The following is a 20,249-nucleotide window of genomic DNA, read 5'->3' as shown; positions in this document are numbered from 1 at the left end:
AACACCTTTTAGAGGACAAACAGATGTACAGAGCGCAGAACACAAAATCATCACTAAAAAGAACTTAGTGAAATAGGACAACACTCCCACACACGGAATCACAGCTGCACATGTACCATGGTCTATGTTGTGAATTTGGTCAAATGCTAAAGGAATAATTTGCTTTTAATGCTAAGTCTCTAAGGCACTCACACTCTACGGGAGCAAAGTTATGGCTGTCACTACACTGACTTGACTTAGTAATGCCCTGACTGTACAGACCTTTATGCAGGGAGGTGCTAACTCTGACATGCTTTGTAACCCATTACATAAACATGTTAGATGCATTCCAAGTCCATTCTACTGCTAGTTTACCAACCATGACCCTGTTAGCCACAGACCTATTCCAGGTAGAACATGACAATTTGTCTTCAGATGGTTCATTGAGCCAGGGCACAGCCGTGACTCTACTATCATACAGTATGAAAGACGAATCGCCTTAGATGAGCAGTCTGCCAGGGATGCTGCCAATGGGAACGCATATGAAAATGTTTATTTTTGCAATTGTAGGAAATTTGAGGTGGATTTCAAGATGTAAACTGCCTTCATTTTTGTTCAAACAGTCTAGTCCCACAGCTACAAACAGCTACAAATACCTGAAGAAGAAATTCAGAGTCTAAATACATTTCAAGTGCATTTTCCCCAAAATACACAATACAATTCCACTTAGGCCCCAGGATGCTTGCTATATTTAAGCTCTAATTTGTTACAATTAAACCTCAGCACTTATCACTGCCAGGTGAGCTTATCCCCAGCCTGCCTGAGAAACACATGCAATTCTCCTTGGGGAACGAATCTACCTGAAATAATTCACATGCCAATTCTAATCTGAGCAAAAGAAAAGAGAAGCCATTTTCATCAGAACTTTTTATCCAAATACAATCAAAACCATTTCCTACAAAAGCTAAGGCCGAAGGACACTGAGTTTTCATCTGACATCTTCCTGCATGTTTCATTCTGATGATATACTGCAGGCAGCACCAAAAGCTTTCTGCTGAAGAACAGCTCCAAGCAACACAACAGTGAACGCTGTCATCTCAGGACCAGTTGAGCTCCTCCTGGGCTTGAGATCAGCACTGCTACCTGAGGGACCTCTAACCTTAGTGAGCAGGAGGACAGCAGTCACAAGGCTACTGCCTTTGCTTCCTGTTCAGAGTGCTCTACCACAGCCACTGGCTACACCCTCCAGTTTCAGTCAGGCTCTCTCTGGATGGCCTGGCTAGATTTGAATTTGCTTTGGTAGATCTCGAACTCTTTATCCTTCTGCCCCAGTCTCTGAGCAGCTAAACTGTTAGAATTACAGCCCTGAGTCACCAAGCCCAGCTAAATGTGTTAGTCCAGGTACAGAACTTGAAACCCTATTGTCACTGTTCCCAACAATCCGCCTACTAGCAAATGCCAGCATGGATCAACCTTTCTGTTAAATGTGTATAATCTGGTTAGCATGAACTCATGCCAACTTACCCTCCTAAATTCTGACAACTGTCTTCTATGTTCCACATGAAGGAAGTCAGGCTAAGATTTGATGCTAGATATAACTTGTGTCAATTTCTAATTTTCACATATGTCAGTTCTGTGATCTCTTACTAAAGGCTGACTTGATTCTAGTGGTCAACCAAGGTTTCAAAAGAAAGTAGACCTTGGATCAAGCAGGATTGCTCAGTGGGCAAAAGTCTTTGTAGAGCAAGCCTGACAACTGAATCAGATCCCTAGGACCCACATGGTGGAAGGAGTAAATTAACTCCAGTAGCTGTTCTCCCATTTCACATACAGATCAGGGCGTGCATAACCCAACAAAGAAATGCATTGTTCAAAGGTTTTAGAAGTACCACCATCAAATTAAGAGTCCAATGAGATATTACATATATTTGTAAACATGAGAGAGATACTAATCATCCAAATACTATAATTCAGATTGACAGAGAAGAGTGAGTACAGCAAGAGTCCAGTGTAATGAGTACAAAGCAGCACAGGCACATGCCTTCTCTGCTAGTTTATGTCTGGCCATCCTTCTACTCCATTGGGAATGGATTTCAACTCCCCAGTAGATACTTGGAACCACAGACTGGACCAACTCTAGGTATGTTATGTTTCTTCTGATATGTAATATCTACTGAAATTAACTTTTTATTGATTTTTATTGAGCTCTAAATTTTTCTCTGCTTCCCTCCCTGCCTCTCCCCTCCCTTTCAGCCCTCTCTCAAGGTCCCTATGCTCCCAATTTACTCAGGAGATCTTGTCTTTTTCTACTTCCCAGTAGATTAGATAAACTAGTCATAGTATTTAAGAATAACAATGAAATATAATTATAACAATGTTTCAATAAAAGTAACAAGAATGTGGTCTTTTTCAGAATGTTTGAGTATTTAAATTTTCAGACCATAGTTGGTTATGATGAGCGAAACTAAACTAGAAAGTGAAGGTCTGTGCCAGTGGGGCTGGTGACCAACCTTCCTGCATGAAGAAAGTGAAGGTCTGTACCAGTGGGGCTGGTGACCAACCTCCCTGCATGAAGAAAGGAAACTAGGGGAGGCGGGTAGAGTTCTGCTCTGGGAACAATGGCCAGTGTCCACCCAGCAATGCAAACTCTTAGCTTCTTGACTATAGAGCCTGAGATCTCAGCCTCCAATTTGGTATGAGCTTGATTGTGTTTTGTTTCTGCAACTTCTTCAAGGCAGGGAGCTACTGGCAAATCAACCACACAGACTTGAGTGGAACCTTGCCAGCCTGTACAAGCCTTCAGTCCATCAGAACAATTGTGTGAGACCCACATGTTACCACCCCTTGACAGCACACACAGCGGCCTCACACCTTTCCTATGCTGCCCCACGCTAAAATCACTGGCTTGTTATGTCATCTCATTTTGCAACTGTACGAAGTAATCACAGAACGTATAGCTTTTGGATTTGAGCTATTATACTCAACAAGACACCTGGTATGGTGTGAATGTTTCCTTATATTTTACTTTTAAGGCAAATACATACAAATTATGTATATTTAATATAGCAATGATAACCAAAATTAACATATATTACTCACAATAGCAAAAAACTATAAAGTGTTTGAGATAAATATATACCCTAAAATAATACTGGCAGAAAATGTAAAAGACCTAAATAATGTTCAATAAAGCCAGGTTTTATGGCACACGACTAATTTTGGAACTTTGGAGGTTGAAAATTCAAGGTCAGCCTCAGTTACGTAGTGAATTCAAGATTAAGGTTAACCTAGTATACATGAAATTCTGTGTCAAAGATGTTCCTAAGTTATTCAATGGGATGGTGTCAGGGTGACAGTTATTTGTAAATAGCTCTATAAATTCAAATATAATTGCAGTTAAATGAGTATGGCAGAATGTCATTAGGAGTCATTTTATTGTTACATTTTTTTTAAGAACAGTAGTATTTGGTTTTACCCTAGATCCCTGGGTTACCTAGTCTCAGGTTCTTGGTCACCTAAGTAGTGTCAGGTATGGGTTCCATCTCATGAAATGGGTCTGAAGTCAAAGCAGGTATTGGTTGGTTACTCTCATAAACTTTGTGCCACCACTGCACTAATATATTTTGCAGGCAGAACTCCATTGTCAAGCCCAGGGTTAGTAGATGGGCTGGTGTTCTCTTTTGGTAGCATTGAGAGGCCCTTCTTATATCAAAGATACTAGCATGTACTGGTGAAGGCTCTGTGTAGGCACCGGCTCCACTTCTGCATGTTCGATGAGTTGTGTAGATGTTGTCTTCAGTAATGGGGACTTGCCAGCAGTTTGTGAAAAGCAACCTATAGTCTTTGCAACAGTCTGGATTGTTTGGGGATTCCCATGGAGCCCCTTAAGCTAACAACTCAATTAGATGCAACCCATTCTTGGTACCAGAAGCATCATTTGGTGACAAGAGTTGGTTAACTGGGCCCTCTTGGTGGAGTTTTCTTTTGATGAGTATGTAGTGTTCTTCCCTATGTCTTGATAGTTTCAATTCTATTTTATCAACTATAAAATTGCTATACCAGCCTGTTTCTTTGGTTCTTCTGCTTTTACCATGAGATGATATCCATCCTCGATGATAAAAGTGTTTCTTGGATGCAGCAGAAAAATGAATCCAGTTTTCTAAACCAATCTATTAGTCTGTCTCTTTTCTTTGGGGAGGGGTACCATTAATATTGAGTTATCAACAAGCAGTGTTTATTGATTCCTGTTATTTTGTTGTTGCTATGTGTGTCTATCCCCTCTTTTGATTCATTACTCTGAGACTGTTTATTCATTGTGATTTCTTTGGGGGTGTGGTTATGTTCTTTAAGTTGGTGTTTTCCTTCTAGTTCCTTCTGTATGGCTGGATTTATAAACAGATATTGCTTAAATTTGGTTTTATCATGGAATATCTTATGTTTCCATCTATTGTGATTAAAAGTTTTGTTGTTTTTATTTTCTTAAAACTTTTTATTCATACTTTGTTCCCCTGCAGCAACCTTAACAGGTAGGACCTACAATCAAGTGCTGAACATGAATAGGTTACTGCTTTGTCAGAGTAGCCGAGAGGGCAAGCCACTTCCCCGTTTGACTTTCTGTTTTCCACCATTTAAAAACCTTATGAAGATATAGCCCAAGACACTACCCTGCAAATATAGTAGCCTTTACCATATAGAATCCATTGGTGTCTTGACTAGATTTGCCAGTTCTCAGAGAATGAGGTATAAATTTATGTTTTATACTAATCGTTTAGTCTCAGTGTTTTGTTACAGAAGCACACATGGACTAAGGCAATGCTCAAGCATCTGCGTATATCTAAAGCTCATTCCATTCTACTCAATTACAAACAATATTGTAGTTTAGCAGGTGACTTAAGAAAAACATTACTGTTTTTGATAAGGTGAAAATAAGCTAAAGTAAACAAAGATATAATTACAAACAAACTCAATGAAAAAAAAAACCCAACCCTGTAAAAAACACAAATACAAGAAGTCACAGTGGCGATCAACTATTTCGAGCTAAGAAGTACCTCAGTTGGTAGAGTGCTTGTCTCGCATGTATGAACCCTTGGCTGTGATGCCCAGCACCACACAAGAGTTGCCCATGACCCAGCCCTTGGGAGATGGAGGGGTAGGGTGGAATCAATTGAGGCCATTCTTGGCTACACAGTTAAGTTCAAAGCAAGCTTGAGTTATTGAAATCATGAGATCCCATCTAACAACAACAACAACATCCAAACCAACTTTGTACTTGTTAATAACAAAACTACTACACACGAAAGCTTTAGAGATCTCACTAAAATAATAAAAAGAAATTAATGACTTACATGTATTCTAGGGGAGCTCAAATTAATCAGTTAAACATTTACATCATGAAGAAAAATAATAAATACTATGTAGGAACAAAAAAATAACATCATGAAATAGAAAATAACATATGGTAGAAAAATACATGAGGATAATAGTACGCATTTCCAAAAACCTACCAATGTTGTTTGGAAACTGATTTAAAAAGATACGGAAGGAAGGACAGGTAAGACTGAAGGATGGAAATGATGAAACGGAGTATGCAGCAGCCTTTAATCCCAGCACACTGAACGGGAGTCAGTCTCAACTGCATAGGAAATTCAAAGCTAGTAGGGGTTACAAGAACCCTGTGTCAAAAATAAGCAAAAAACAATGAATAAAAAATTTGTATCAATATGATAGACTTTATATATAGACAGGATACTAACATAAACAAACTTGTGAATAAATTTAAAAATTTTCATATTTCTTGAAAACTTTAGTTTGGCTAAACTGATTACTAAGGAAAGCAAATTTGTGCAGTCTTTCTGCAGACAGGCTCCCAACTGTCTCCGCGACACACTAGTGTTTAAAGAATAGACAGCTCCAATGTTAACGCTGTAGAGATGAAAAACGGGAGCGTTGTCATTGTTTTATGAGCCTGTAAAGCTTTCATTCTAAACTGCAAGAAATGCTATGAAAAGACAAAATTACAAGACTATCCCTTGTGGAAACTGTAGAAGCCGTCTTCCAGAAAATGCAGGTGAAGGGAATTTAGTGAAACAGAGATTACAAACCATGGCCATGTTAGCTCTTCCCCTAGGGATAAAAAGCTGGTATGGTACTAGAAAGTCAATCACTATAATTACCATGTGATCTATTTAAGAAACATTTTAAACAAGAAGAATCACGATGAGATTTAGAAAATATAAAATTGTATTGACCTGAGAACAACGTGTAGCAAAAGGATCTAAAAACAATGAAAATGTTAGAGATTTTATTAAAGACGGCATGCTTAGATGTTGAGTGTTTCACCTTTGATAATGGGGGCAAAGGAAGAACGCACTTCATTCTTATCTTTATTTAATAATACACAAGATTTTGCCTATTAACAAGAAAAGAAATAAATGGTGCAAAGAATATATAAAAGTTTAAAAGATCCTAGATTAATAACTAAACTCAACGTGGTTTTACCAAAGTCATATTCAAGTAATAGAAATAAAATATCATTTCTTTATACCAGAAGCAGAGATATAAAAGGGAACTTAAAAAAATTTATAATAGGATTTAAAAATATAAAACATCTGTAAATTACTCTGACAAAAGTTGTATAATCTTTCTTTGGGGAAAGCTTAGAGAAAATTTAAATACAGTTAAGAGGTACAGCAGTAGATTCGTGACCAAAAGAAATGAAAACTCAAAGACACGGGAGGAAAGGTCTGTTAAACACTGTCTCATTTGAAGGCACATTATTTAGTTTGCTATTTGGTCAGCAGCAGACAGACCAAGGGAGCCCACCACAGGCAATGAATACATGACAGAGATGATACCAGTCCCTAGGAAAGAGCTGTTTTGTTGTTGTTATGGTTTAGTTTTACAATGGGTGCTGAGACAATTTTTTTTAAAAATTGGATATAAAAACTCTATCATATGCTACTTAAAAGAATCAGCTGTCTAGCATGTGTTCACTCCATGGTCTCTGTCTCCTCCCACCGCCGTAGGAGTGTGTCGTTGTGTTAGAATGTACTCTTCCAATACCTGAAACACTGAGCTCAAGTTCCAGCATCACAAGAGAACATCACTTCAGTGTTGCACAGAGAAGGCTCACACTCAGCAGACAGTGAGAGGAGAACATGGTCTTGAGCAGAGGAAGATTTAGGCACACGATGTGACAATATATAAAGATTCATATATACTTAACAAGGTAAAATCAGAAACTATTTTGCTGGGTCAAAAATGTCAAGCTATAGAGAAAGATGTCAGCAGAACAGGAATGAAAAAGTTAGAGCTACATAACTATGAACTGTCCAGAAGACTAGACAAAGGAGTTAGAAAGTTCACAAAAAAGACACTCCTCATCAGTGGTTCTCAACCTGTGGGGTGAGCCCCCTTGGGGATTTTTGAACCACCCATCCACAGGGTCGCCTAATTCCACTGGGAAACAGATACTTGCATTACAATTCATAACAGTAGCAAAATTAAAGTTATGAAGTAGCAATGAAAATAGCTGTATGATTGGGGGGGGGTCACCACAACATGAGGAACTATGTTAAAGGGTTGATATCCACTCCTCTATATTGATATTGGAATACAAGCAAATACAGCAAAGCCACAGACAAGTACACTGCCAAGTAATTCCATTCCTAGATACTTAATACCAGGAGCCTACGTGTGTTTATGAGTATTTACAGCAACACTGGAACAACCCAAAACTTGTCAATTGATTGTGGACTAATGCTTGGTGATTCATTCATAAATGAGGATGGCAAGCTATAAAATATGGATGAATCTATTGAGTCATGCTAAACATAAGACAAAAAGTTGTAAAAATGAAACTATTCAATATAATTTCAACTTTATAAAGGGATAAAACAAAAAATTCATATTATGTTTTTATATGTAAATGTATGTGCAATGTTCTTGAGAAAAGCAAAAAGTTAACCTCGAGAAAAACATCTGACCATGTGGCAAGAACAGCATCATACAGTGTCCCACAAACATACAGAATTATTGTCAATTAGAAATAAAATTGAAATACTCCAACACAGTAAAAACAAGCATTAATACTCAAAGATTGCTGTAGCAAGCTGTAATACAGGGAACTCTTTTAAGACAAGCATTCTTTGTGGTTGTGTGTACACACCTGCTGAAGGAAGTGGCCCAGCCTGAGGGCTGTTCAGAACATAGATGTATGTGCATAGAACAGAACACACTACTCTATCAGAGTGTATAAAGCTTAGTTATCTACTCCAGTGTGAGAACTCATCAGGAGACGAAGACCTATCTCAGGGAGAAAAGTTGTTGGACAAGAACACAAATAAGATGTCTCAGAACCAACAATACTTTCTAGAGACTGCTGAGGAATTTGCTTCAGTGCGAGCTCACTGCTGCACCAATGCCACCAACACCTTCGCTATTTCAGCCTTCAGGGTGAGGACTTGGACAGGACCCGTGCCATCTAATCTTCAGCCTGCCACCCTTGAAATTTTGCTAAAAAGCCTCCCACATGTTCTGACTTGGTGACAGAAGCAAAATGAAAGAGAAACTGTCTCTTGCACCAGCAAGCAGCCCTTGCAGTTCAGTGTTCCAGAAAAGACACCGCCTGTACAAGAGGTTCTCAAGTGTGCCTCAGAAGGGATATAATTATCTCTTTGTCGACAGCATTTTTGCCACTCTTGCCCATGGATGCCTTATGCAGAAGTCAGAGTCTCTTTGACTCAGCTCTGAGAAGTCAGTTTGGATTATCGATTAAAACACGGGGCATTTTAAACCATCTGGGGAGAACACACAAGGAACAGCAAAAACCTGACCCAAGACATCTGTTGGGTTCTACACGTGCTGACAGTGTGCTAAGAAGAACATGCTGGTTTCTTTGTTTGGAGACATGCACAGATTGAAGGATACATGTTCATTGTAGAACCATAAAACGTAAACTATAGCATGTAATATTTATCTTGGAATGACAGAAATGTAATTAAATGTGATCTCAAAACCTCACAGAACAAACAAAAAAGACAATGTAAATTTTATCAGGTAGCTTAAAATTATTTTAATAAATTTAATTTTTAATACTTTTATTAAAATTCTTAACTTCTATAAATTTGAAAGCTTTCTGATTCTTAGGACAAAAGAAAAAAAAGCACTTTACTTCCTAGATTTGCATCTTTTGCAAAATAACACATACTTAAAAGTCCAAAAGCACCTTTAAATTCTAAAATGAATTGTTATCCTAATTTTATGGCAACATAGCAATAGGAAAACAAACTTGTTTTCATTAAAAATAAACCACAATTCTCTAAAGAATCTGCCTGTGCTTTTCACAGTCTAACTCTCCTTCCTTCTGCTAAGTTGGAACAACTGCAGGTCCAGGTGTGCAGTACAAGGTAGTTGTTCATGGGAAGTTGAGGAAAGGTAAGGTTACAACACTGTCTAGTCAGGCTCTGCACACCTGGTTGAAGATGCTACACCTGCTTACTGAAAATCCAGAGCACGAAAAAGACTGTAGACAGCATGGTGTTATCATCATTTTGTAAGCAAGTATTTTAAAAGACCAAAGAAACTAAAATCATGGTAAGAAATGTACTTAAAAGGCTGGGATATTTCCTTTAACAGGAAGCATAGAAATGATTTTTAAAATCCCAAGAGATCCATCTAATGACGTGTACAATTTACTCCAGAAAAAACAAATACTTCTAAACACACACGGATATTTATAACTGACCACAACATGCAAACAGTAACAAAGTAGTCCTGAAATATATTGTCATTAAGCTCAGATGAAAAAGCCTGTCATTCTATTCAATTAAGGTGGGTACAGTTTAGCCTCTGTCTGGGACCTGGGAAGCCTGGTCTAGGAGTAGCTCTTCCTTTCAGAACTGGGCACTACTGTGCAACTGGCCTAAGCTGGAGTTCCTAAGCAGGAGACACATTCTTTTTACTATGAACAAGTATGTTTCCTCTTCAACTGGTGTCCAGTGACAGTGGGTATGTGCAAGGGGAAATCTGTGAATGGAGGGGAAACAGACAGTGGAAAGAAAGACACTAGGCTGGAGAGGGCAGCGGATGCTGGAGAAGGTAGGAGAAGGCAGTGGATGCTGAAGAAGGCAGGAGAGGGCAGTGGATGTTGGAAAAGGCAGGAGAAGGAGATAGATGGTCAAGAAGCTAGAAGAAGGTGGTGGATGGTACAGAGGGTGGGATCAATGCAATCCATGCATCTGTAGGTTGAAAGGGTACCAACTAAGAAAACCTGAAGAATCTGCATAGCTGAGTAAATTCTGTCATAACTGCAGAATAAAACAGACACGTGACATCACACTTACACTCTGGTTATTTGACTACTTGATGTGTCTTTGGGGACAAAGATCTGTCCTTGAGTTCACTTATAGTATTCAATGTGAGTATACATGGTACCTATGATGATTTGAACGTAAATAATTTCTAAAATCAGGTATGTACAGGAGCCCTTCTTGCACACTGTGCCACCTGGTTCTGGTACTGGATATAAAGCCAGTTGTTCACACAGTCCATATCCCTTTGGAGCTTACTGGAGGAGAGGAGTGTCAACAAAAAAGACAGGCATCAGCACAGACCCACATAGAACTGCATGCAGTCACTGATAGGACAGCAAGCACCTGCAGCTGCAAGGTGGGACCTTTTGACCTTTCTCAGGCCGGAGGGGTGCACTTAGGTGACGCCTAGATGACAAAGGACTAACTGTGGGTAACTGAGTAGCCAGCACTGCTACGTGTGAGGAGATTAATATGCAAATAGTCTTCTTCAAGAGGTGAGAGAAGGCAAGTTTGGCCTAAGTATCAGGCAAGGCTTGGAGACAGAATTTGTTCAACAACAATAATCTAGTACTTGCTTATCCTTCCCAATGTCAAAAGTTTCTGAGCTGGCTGGCTTTGAGACTGTGTCAGAAAGTGAGGACTGTCCACATGAGCACTGATTCAGTATTCTAATGGCAGTGGCATACAAGAGCCTCATTGTCTGTAACACTGTCACCTTAACTGATATTACAAATAATGGTTAGTCCAGATTCAGACTTCATTCATGATTCACAAGGTTTATTCATATGAAAATTCTCAGTCTTTTATATAAGTAAACATACACACAAACACACTAAGGGTATCTTTGAAAAAGATTCCTTTTTTGTGGCTGTTCACACTATAATGAGTCTTTAAATAGGTATTGAATATTAACTGTTTACGTATCAATCTCATTATACTGCTTATTTTGAAAAACAGTTCCTTTCAAAGAGTGCCTTAGTCAGCACATTACCTGACTTGAACCATCTATCAGAGCCTCCTTTAAATAGCAGGGACCTTGTTTTTTGAGAGAGGACCTTGCAATGCAGCCAGGCCTTAGCATCCTAACTACAGCTAAGGATTACAGGCCCATACCACTAGGCCTGGCTTTTTAAACTTTTAAATGCCAGCAATGCATGTAGACCCTAGAGAACTGGACATAAAATAGCAACAAGCAATTTGTAAAGATTTTCTCCTTAGATTTATGTTTGAACAAGAGGTGTCTTCCAACTGTTAAGACCACATTATTAAACTCTCTCTAAAGTATGCTAGCAAAGCTAGTCATGTCTCAAACTGCACTTCTATAGATGAATGGCTATATTCACTTGGGTTCCTGGCCCCTTCCTCCTCTACAGCTTTGATTGGATAACTTCATTCACAAGAGAAAAAACAATTTCAGCAAAATAATACATTATCAAAGAGACATTTTCTAATTTTAAACCTACCTTATGGGAATGATGTAGGAAAAGAGTAGGAGGAACCGAAAAAGATTACGGTACCATGGACCTGCAAATCCCTGTAAGGTTACCATCACCACAGAAAGAACTACTAAAGCCAGAAATAGTGCCTTTGTCAGCTGATTGAGTTCAAGGTCCAGCAAACCAACCTGAAGAAGAAGAAGAAGAAACGCATAGCATTAACACATGGTTCAAGATGCCCCCATTCCTAGTATCCTTATAAGAATACATGAAAATGATAACTTGAGAAAATGATAGATTTTAATAGTCTTTATAATAATGCAATACAAAAACATTTAATTTTCTCTTGATAAGCCTCTTAGAGATTTAGGTAGAATTTTAGAAAATTTTAAAATTTTGAAAATGTACTGTAACCTGTAGAACATTCTCAGGGAAAATTTGCTGGTAAAACATTATAACAGAGGAGACAACTCAGCTAGCACAGTTAGAGCCGCTGTGTGGGTCATTGCAGCAAGATCAAGAATTATAAGAGCAGGGCATGAGCAGCCTTCTCCATTCCAGTCCTGCATCAAACACCTCTGTGAACAACACAGTCCATCTTCTGTGGCACGTCAGACCAGACAAGCATCCCTGCTGTCATTAAAGTATCACTGAACACCTTCCACTCAGTTGCAGAGTCCCCAGGTACTGGACAGTGTGTGTGTGTGCCTTTCTGCTAGTCTCTGAAAGAACTTACAAAAATAGGCCAAGCCTGGAGGTCACTTTAGGATTAGAATTTGCTTGATTTATCCAAGTCCCCCATGTCTGATTCCTCCAGGGTAATATACTACACAGAAATTCACTCTGGATTGATTACTAGCTGAGCACATAAATGTATGGAAAATTTTATCAAAGAAAGCAGTTTATTTCTCCTTGATTTTGGAAACAACTGACACCCAATCAGCCCTTGTCCTAAAGCAAAGAGAACACAAACCTGGCTCTTCTGAAATGTGTAACTCCAATCTTGAGCTCTGGCAATTTTTTGGCTTCTCCCTACGTCACCCATAAGACAAAGTGCAGCAGAGTATGCAGTAGGGAGGCGTGCTCTTGAAAGGGCCTCCAGCTTTATCACTGTAGGATAAGGGGCCATCAGTAGCCCACAGAGCGCAGGTGTGCTGTGTTCACGGCTCTATATTTACCTTTCTATCCAGGCTCTTCAGAAAGCCTGTGGGACTCTGGGGACTAGCCTCGGGAGAACATTTTTTATTTACCATTTTTACAGGACCTTGCTCTGTAGCTCTGGCAGACCTGAATTCCCTACACAGACTAAGCTAACTTTCAACACTAATCTTCTTTCCTTTACCTCCCAAATATTGAAAACAGGCATAAGCCACTGCATCTGGCCCAGCACCTAACTCTTCTATGACATGGAACCATCCATAGACTAAGGTAGCTGGAGGTTACTGGGCACACACGTAATACCGAGCAAGGTCACAGCCTCTGCCCAGTGAGGCCTGGTAACGGGTGCAGAACTGAACTGGCTGCACCTGACTCAGGTGGCAAGAAGAACAGCGCTACCAGGTGAGAGGGAGAGAGAGAGAGAGAGAGAGAGAGAGAGAGAGAGAGAGAGAGAGAGAGAGAATTGGAGAGGGAAAGAAAAGATGATTGCCAAAATCTTAATTAGAAAAAAAGGCAAAATAAAACTCTAGCTCTCTAATGTAAAAGTTTGAGAATTAGCTCAGCTAATGTAATTTATTCTATAGTGCCTTAAAATTATCTTTTCCCATAGTTCATAATTTAATTTAAATCTAGTTTTGATTAATAGTTGCCACAAACTCTTAGGAGACCACAAGAAGCAATTGCTAGAAAGAAAAAAAAAATCAAGTTTCCCAGAAGTTCATTAAGTACAATTGTAAAGAAAACTAATTAAGCAAGTAATTACATGCCTCCTACACCTTGTGCTAGACTCTAAGGTTATGAAAATGAGTTAATTATGAGAATTCCTTTTTACCTGTAAGAAAGAGTCTACTAAGAAAAACAAAATGAATGCTGGTACTATATGTCTTATGAAAGAGAAATATCCAAACACATTGCTCTTCTCTGTCCAGGTTTCTGTTTGAACTACGTTGGTAAACACTACAGAAACAAAATGGCCATTGCACAGAACCCAGGAGAACTGGTATCTGCAGTACACCAGTGCCCCAGGGCTGCAGGCAGCTCCTCCATGCCCTGGTGGGTGTGCCTAGTGCATCTGAGGCATGCACTCACTTGAGCTCCCTGCCCCATCATGACCAAAAAAGCCTCCTAATCAAGGAAATTTCAAACAAAAACTACATGCCAGATTCACACAGGTGTCACCTCACTTCTTTCGTGACAAACAGGACATGGTTTGGCATAGAGACTCCTCTGCACACTGCCAACTCACTTCAACAGAAACTCTGGGGACTGAAGACTCCCAGCTTTCCATGTGCCCAGTTCTCAGCAGCAGATTGCCTTAGGGCCCAGGGAGTCATGAGGGAGCCCTCCCATCTTCAGGTCTTGCACCACAACAGTGAGGACTGCTTCCCTACAAAGTGAGCACTCTGAAAGGAATGGTATTCAGGAGTCCTGACAAGTCCCCAGCACTGCTTCCCCCTCTTGAGAACCAAGCAGCTCAGACCTCAGTGGCTGATTTATCAGCTCCATTTAAAAAGCAGCACAAGGAGGACAAATACCAGGCGATTTCCGCTACTTCACTACTACGTAGTTTATGCTTGAATTATTGAGAAAAATAGGGTTTTGGATTAAAATGAAGAAAAATTAAGCCAGGGAAGTAGAGCATGTTTCAAAGCCCAGATCTTTCTGCTGTGACAAAGGCGCTCTAAGTTTCAGGCCTCACTGAGGATCAGATGAAGTCATTATTCATTCAGTCAGGGAAAAAAGACTCAATTACCTCAACCTAAAGATGCTATCAATGAATGCAAAGTGCATATTTTACTCTATTCATCCAAATCCCATTAAAAAGTGAAAGGAATGATTTAATCTGGCCTTCCAGAGTTGGCCTTTTTTTTGTAATAAAATAAAGAATTACTGTCTTGCGAAATGCATAACCACTACCTCTCACACTCTCCCCTGCATCATAGCAGTCAAAGACCAAAAGCTTGCACAACCTCTGAGAAATGAATACAAAGTTTCCTTTGAAAAAGTGCCACACAGAGGATGGAAAGCCTAAAAGCAGCCCATGCACAGGATATGCAGATAATTCAAGGCATTAATACCTTTCTAATTGACCAAGACAGATGTAGATGACTGCCAACCAGTGGATATCAATTTTGAAGCCAACCAAATGCTCCCTTCTAGGGAGAAGAAGGTAATGAAGACGGGCACAGAATGGTGGGAGGCCATCCTCCCCCAGATAACAGGACAGTATTCCTCACGTTCTTTCAGGGTGCCTTGCCTGCCCTTCCTGGACTGGACTGGCAGTCTTGACGTTAGTTAATTCTAAGAAAGGGCAGAATTAAGAAAAGACATTTTCAATACTAGCTTGTTTTAAAAAGCAAAAACATTTTCAATTATTAATATTTTTATATTCCATTTCTATGCAACATTTTAAAAGTTTCTCCATCTAGAGGCTAAGATGGACCCAAAAAGTACTTAAAAGAAAAGCAAGTCCAAAATTACAGATTCTAAAAGTGTCATCTTCAGCTCTGATGTGTATTTCCCCATTATTAAAGAATTTCTTAAACACCTGAACAAGTCAGTCCTTCTGCGATGACTGTAAACCCTTTTATATTCTTAAGATACACTATTAATCACTTTAAGTAATTATGACTGTATGAGAAAAGGTAAATTAAATACTCTAGGAAGTAATTTTCAACATTACTGTAAGTTCTTATATTAGTAAAGCAAATTTTCTTCTACTTGTCATAATATTTGTTTTATTTGTGATAACAAAATTAAATACGTTACTGGAAAATTTAATCTCCAAGGGGAAATTTGTGCATAATGCCTAAGACAAGCACAACGGCTCTGCAAAGGGGCTCTTCTAGGGTAATGAGCACAATAATTGCCTGGATAATCTAAAATGCTACTAATGGCAACGATCACAAATCCATTTAGCTCCTCTTTAATTTATGTACCAAGTTTTAAATAGCTAATGGTTCTCAGTAAAATAATGGTTTATACCAACAATAAAGGGTAAATACGGTGTTCTCCTGCTTAATCAAGAAAAGATCAGTGAGGTTTTTTTTTTTTTAAATGAACACATGGACGAATGAGAATCGGACCTTATCTCTGTAGAACAGTACCACCTCATCCATCTCAAAGTTAACAGTACCCGTATAGACTAAGTTCCTAAGAAATCAATGTGCACACCAAACTGGATCAAAAGCAGTGTGTTATAAAACCTTAGGTTCTACCCATATTTTTTAAGCATTACATGAAACAGGTCTGAAGTGTTAGCAACTGCTGGTAACATCGTCCCTAGGTTAGAAGAATCAAAACACTACAGCACTCTTACCAATCCACTAAGGTTTGCATGTACTCACTCTTTACATGCAAGTATTTCAAAAATCACAAAATTTAACCAATTCCTCCATCAATCCAGTTTACACTCTGAAGAAAACTATATGCTTTAATCTGCCCTGTCTTCCCAATGAATTAAGTGCAGTCTAAAAAGAGATGAGCCCTGATCAGATGTCTCATTCATCTCAGACTCTATGAACATGAGTTTATCTTTAAACAGATGTTTAAGGAGGAATCTATAATTGTTAATATCTTTTTACCAGTTTCTTTCGACTAATATTGCCTCTTCATTCAGATTTAGTAGAACACTGTTATAAAACTGTCATGAACCTAACTGGATTCCAATAAAAGAAATATTCCATTTCAATGTCTTTGAAAAGAAATCAGCTTATACTACCATGTTTAGTCCAATATTAAGAAGGTAGAAAAGAGCAATTTTTAAGACCTGCATTTGTATTTAAATAAATGTTGTACAGAACATTTAATCCCCAAATCTTACATCAGTAACTTCCTATCATGGAGCTCAAACTACTAGCAAAAGGTTTTTGTTTTGTTTTCTTTTTTGAAGCTACCACTTTAAGAAACTGATATAATGAGGTAGCCTTTTGCCACCTCTAGTTTGTTTACTTATCATTTTGGGATATGAACTACTAAGTCTTAACTGTCTGCAGTCATGCAGCTGGCCACGCTGACGATGTAGCTGACTATTACTGTTGCCGCCCCAGTGATCTGCGAAATAAGAAGGGCTTCTTTGGGCCATTACTGTCTACTGGCTCAATAATCTGTGCTTTACAAGTTCTCTAAATAAGTATCAGTGTGAGAATGCTTAATATTATAGTATATTTACCTTAAAATATCAAACTCTATTTATGTAAGACATTCAGGTCTACTAGGAAACAATAATTCATAACCCATGTTCTTTTCTACAAATAAAATCTGACTATTCTTCACTCAAAATTTAGGGTTTTATCTTGTCTTTGTTATACAAAATGCTTTTTCCTTGGTTATTTACATTTAAAAAAGACAATGGGGGATGTCTTGGGAAGACTGCTAGGTTGGTAAAGTGCATAATGTAAGCGTAAATGTAAGGCCCTGAATGCAATCGCCAGCACCCATGTATAAGCTGGGTGTGTCAGCACACTTGTGTAAATCTCTCTGCTGGGAAGGGAGAGGCAGGAGAACTCTGGACTTGCTGGCCAGCAGAGAAGTAGAATGGGTGTGTTCTGGGCTCTGTGAGAAAACTTGCTTCAAAATACAAAGGTGGAGAAGTGATGGGGAATAACACTTGATGTCAACTTTGGCCTCCACTGGTATAAACACACACACAAGGAAAGGGGATCATCGTATTTTTTTGATCTAAACAAAAACATGCCAGTATAAGCATCAGATATCAAACAAAGGAGTGAAACGTCTTTCAACACTCAAGGAGAAACATAATCAGGAGACAAAAGGCTTTCAAGTGGCTAGAAAGCTGAATGACACAAGATAAGCCCCATTTGGCCCCTGGTGGGAAGAATGATGCACACTGTGGCATGGCTTCATCACAGTGAATGACTGTCTGCTGGTTCCTGCAGCTACACTCACTCCTGGCTTGAAGAGCACTGTGGTACTCGTTCATCTTCTCAGAATGCTGTTCTTTACACACTGGCTCTGGCCTCTCTTCCAGTCATACCAGAGAGCAGTATAGCTGCCAAGTGCATGTGCCCATGCACGCGTCAAGCCTCGGGTCTGCTTTGGAAAAGCTTGTGCTGATTCTGTATGTTCACGAGGAATGGATAGGCTAATCCTGCTGTCTGCAGATTAGCAGTCTTTATTTACATTAAAACATGTATTAAAATATAATAAAAACGCTAAAAGACAGGAAATATAAGACAATACAATGGTGTTAACATACGTTAACTTTTTAATAATTATAGATTTCACAATTTTTCAATTGTGACAAGTCAAAATCATGTTTAAAACAAAAATGAATAAGGGAAATGTGTAAAAGATCTATCTGAAAAGTTTCAATTTTACTTTATATACACAAAGGATATTGAAATCTAGCACTGGTTAATAAGATATGTGTCATATTACACACAGCTGCAGTATTTTTAACATCAGTATGAAAGGAGACTAGGTCCTAAGGCTAGTTCTCACTCTCACTCAAGTTTGAATATTCTCAGCACCATGTTCATGCTGGCATGTCATTACTCATCATGCCCATGTTTTAAGAGTAGTGAGGAGCAAAAGTGAGTGCGTGGCATGGCAAGGCTTTGCCAGCAGAGGGTGCTCCAGGTTGGCACAGAGTCTTCTGGCGTTGTCTGCCTAGCATGGTGTCACCTACAAACCAGCAGCTCAGTACAGCAGCCACATAGATTTACTTATTTTTGACAGCAGAGTTGACCTAAATATCTTCTTATCATGCAGAATTCAGGACAGAATTGATAGGCTTTAACACTCTGGATTATACGGGCAGGAGAGGTTCCTGAATGCTAATCTACAATTATAAGGAATAAACCCTATTAAAGCTCTGAACCCGCCCTGCCAATGACACACACAAGTGTAAGCCAAGTGCAGCTGGAGTCTGCAGAATGGCTGCACCCTGAATATAGATATCTGATTTTTTTTGTGGTAACAACATAGAAAGCTTTCAGTTTTAAATGATTTTTACCATATCATCCACCAACTTCAAATACTCACTTCAAACGTCTTATGCTATCCACCGATACCACACACCTCACTCTGTATTTAGTGTCATTTAGTAGTTAGTAGGTCAAGTATTTACTTAGCAATCTAGTTTAACTAAATGAAACTTTTAAACTACACCCAATTCTTACATCTTACACAGAGAATGTTCTTGTTACAGAGCTTAAAACTAGAAGCAGGTTTTCCCCACCCCATTAATTGACAGTTACTGTTATTAATGACACACAAAGACTCAATAATCTTGAGTTTTCTAGAGTCTTTGTGAATTATTCAAAGATTCTTTTGTTTCAATTTCACCCTAGTAAAAATTGTTACGCTAGAGAAATGTTTTGGCAGTCATTTAAGGATATGTGCAAAGTGGCAAAACAATCAAAAACGTCACTTTGCAATGCTAGTATTTATTTCATTGGCCAGGCCAGTGAGGCAGTGCTACATATTTTCTCCAGAGAGTCCAGGGATCAAAGGACAAAGTGTACTCCTCTTTTTAAAGGCAGAATGGAACGAATAATTTTGATGAACAACATAATGTATTAATGCTACTTCCTTTTTAACTTAAAAATGTGTATATACAACATACAAATGAGTGTGTGTGTGTGTGTGTGTGTGTGTGTGTGTGTGTGTGTGCATGCGCACACGTGCACTGTAGCCTCCTTTATCCTGATTGAGATAGCTCTATTCTGCTACACTCTCTCTATAGACGCTCAGATCGTTTAATCAGGGTTTCATGGCCACATCAGGTCAGCCCTGGAAATCAGTGTCTTCTTTAGCTTGCTTTGCTTTAGTCCATAATAGCTGCTCTTGGAAAATCCTCTTCACTGTTAAGCAACCCCACCTTGGATTTTGGGTGTATGCATCTGATAATATATGGTAGGTTTTTCCATCTTAAGTTTTATATATTTTGGGCTATGAAGTCTTAACTGTACCCATGCAGCAGGCCACATGCAATTCATTTTGGCAATTTTGTAAATATTTTAATAGATATTACTTAGATTTTGCATTTGTTTAAGAAGCAGAACACTGGCCTAATCTTTACTATGGGGAAACAGCGCTGACATTGGGCAGCAACGCTCTCAGTGGAGTGAGAACACATGGGACACTGGCAGGTCCTAGGCAAACCAGTCAAAGCACTGCCTTCTCTAAGACACAGGCTCTCTCCTATTTTCCCTGTTTCATTATTTTAACAGGTCCATCTGAATAAAAGGTACTATTTGACACATTTTTATTCTGGAAGGCAGATGCGCAAGTATGTGTCTATTTCTTACATAGTGAGTACCTTATGTAGCAAGAATCCTCCCTTGAAGGGAGAGTCTGTTAGAACATTCTTCAAATTTACTCCTAAATATTCATTTGA

The 20,249-nt window shown here is 38.9% G+C and overlaps 1 protein-coding gene across 11 annotated transcripts in view; it reads right to left on the bottom strand.

Moving 5' to 3' along the window:
- Positions 1 to 20,249, bottom strand: part of Atp9b (ATPase phospholipid transporting 9B (putative)) — a 204,468-nt gene that overhangs the window by 66,171 nt on the left and 118,048 nt on the right. For all 11 annotated transcript variants that reach the window (XM_075968168.1, XM_075968164.1, XM_075968159.1 and 8 more), the window contains one exon: positions 11,756 to 11,916. In XM_075968168.1, the coding sequence (XP_075824283.1) occupies positions 11,756 to 11,916 (161 nt within the window). The remainder of the gene's footprint in view (positions 1 to 11,755; positions 11,917 to 20,249) is intronic.

The sequence above is a fragment of the Microtus pennsylvanicus genome, chromosome 4 (genome assembly GCF_037038515.1).
Source record: "Microtus pennsylvanicus isolate mMicPen1 chromosome 4, mMicPen1.hap1, whole genome shotgun sequence".
Lineage (NCBI taxonomy): Eukaryota > Metazoa > Chordata > Mammalia > Rodentia > Cricetidae > Microtus > Microtus pennsylvanicus.
This window is presented reverse-complemented; position numbering and strand designations above follow the sequence as displayed.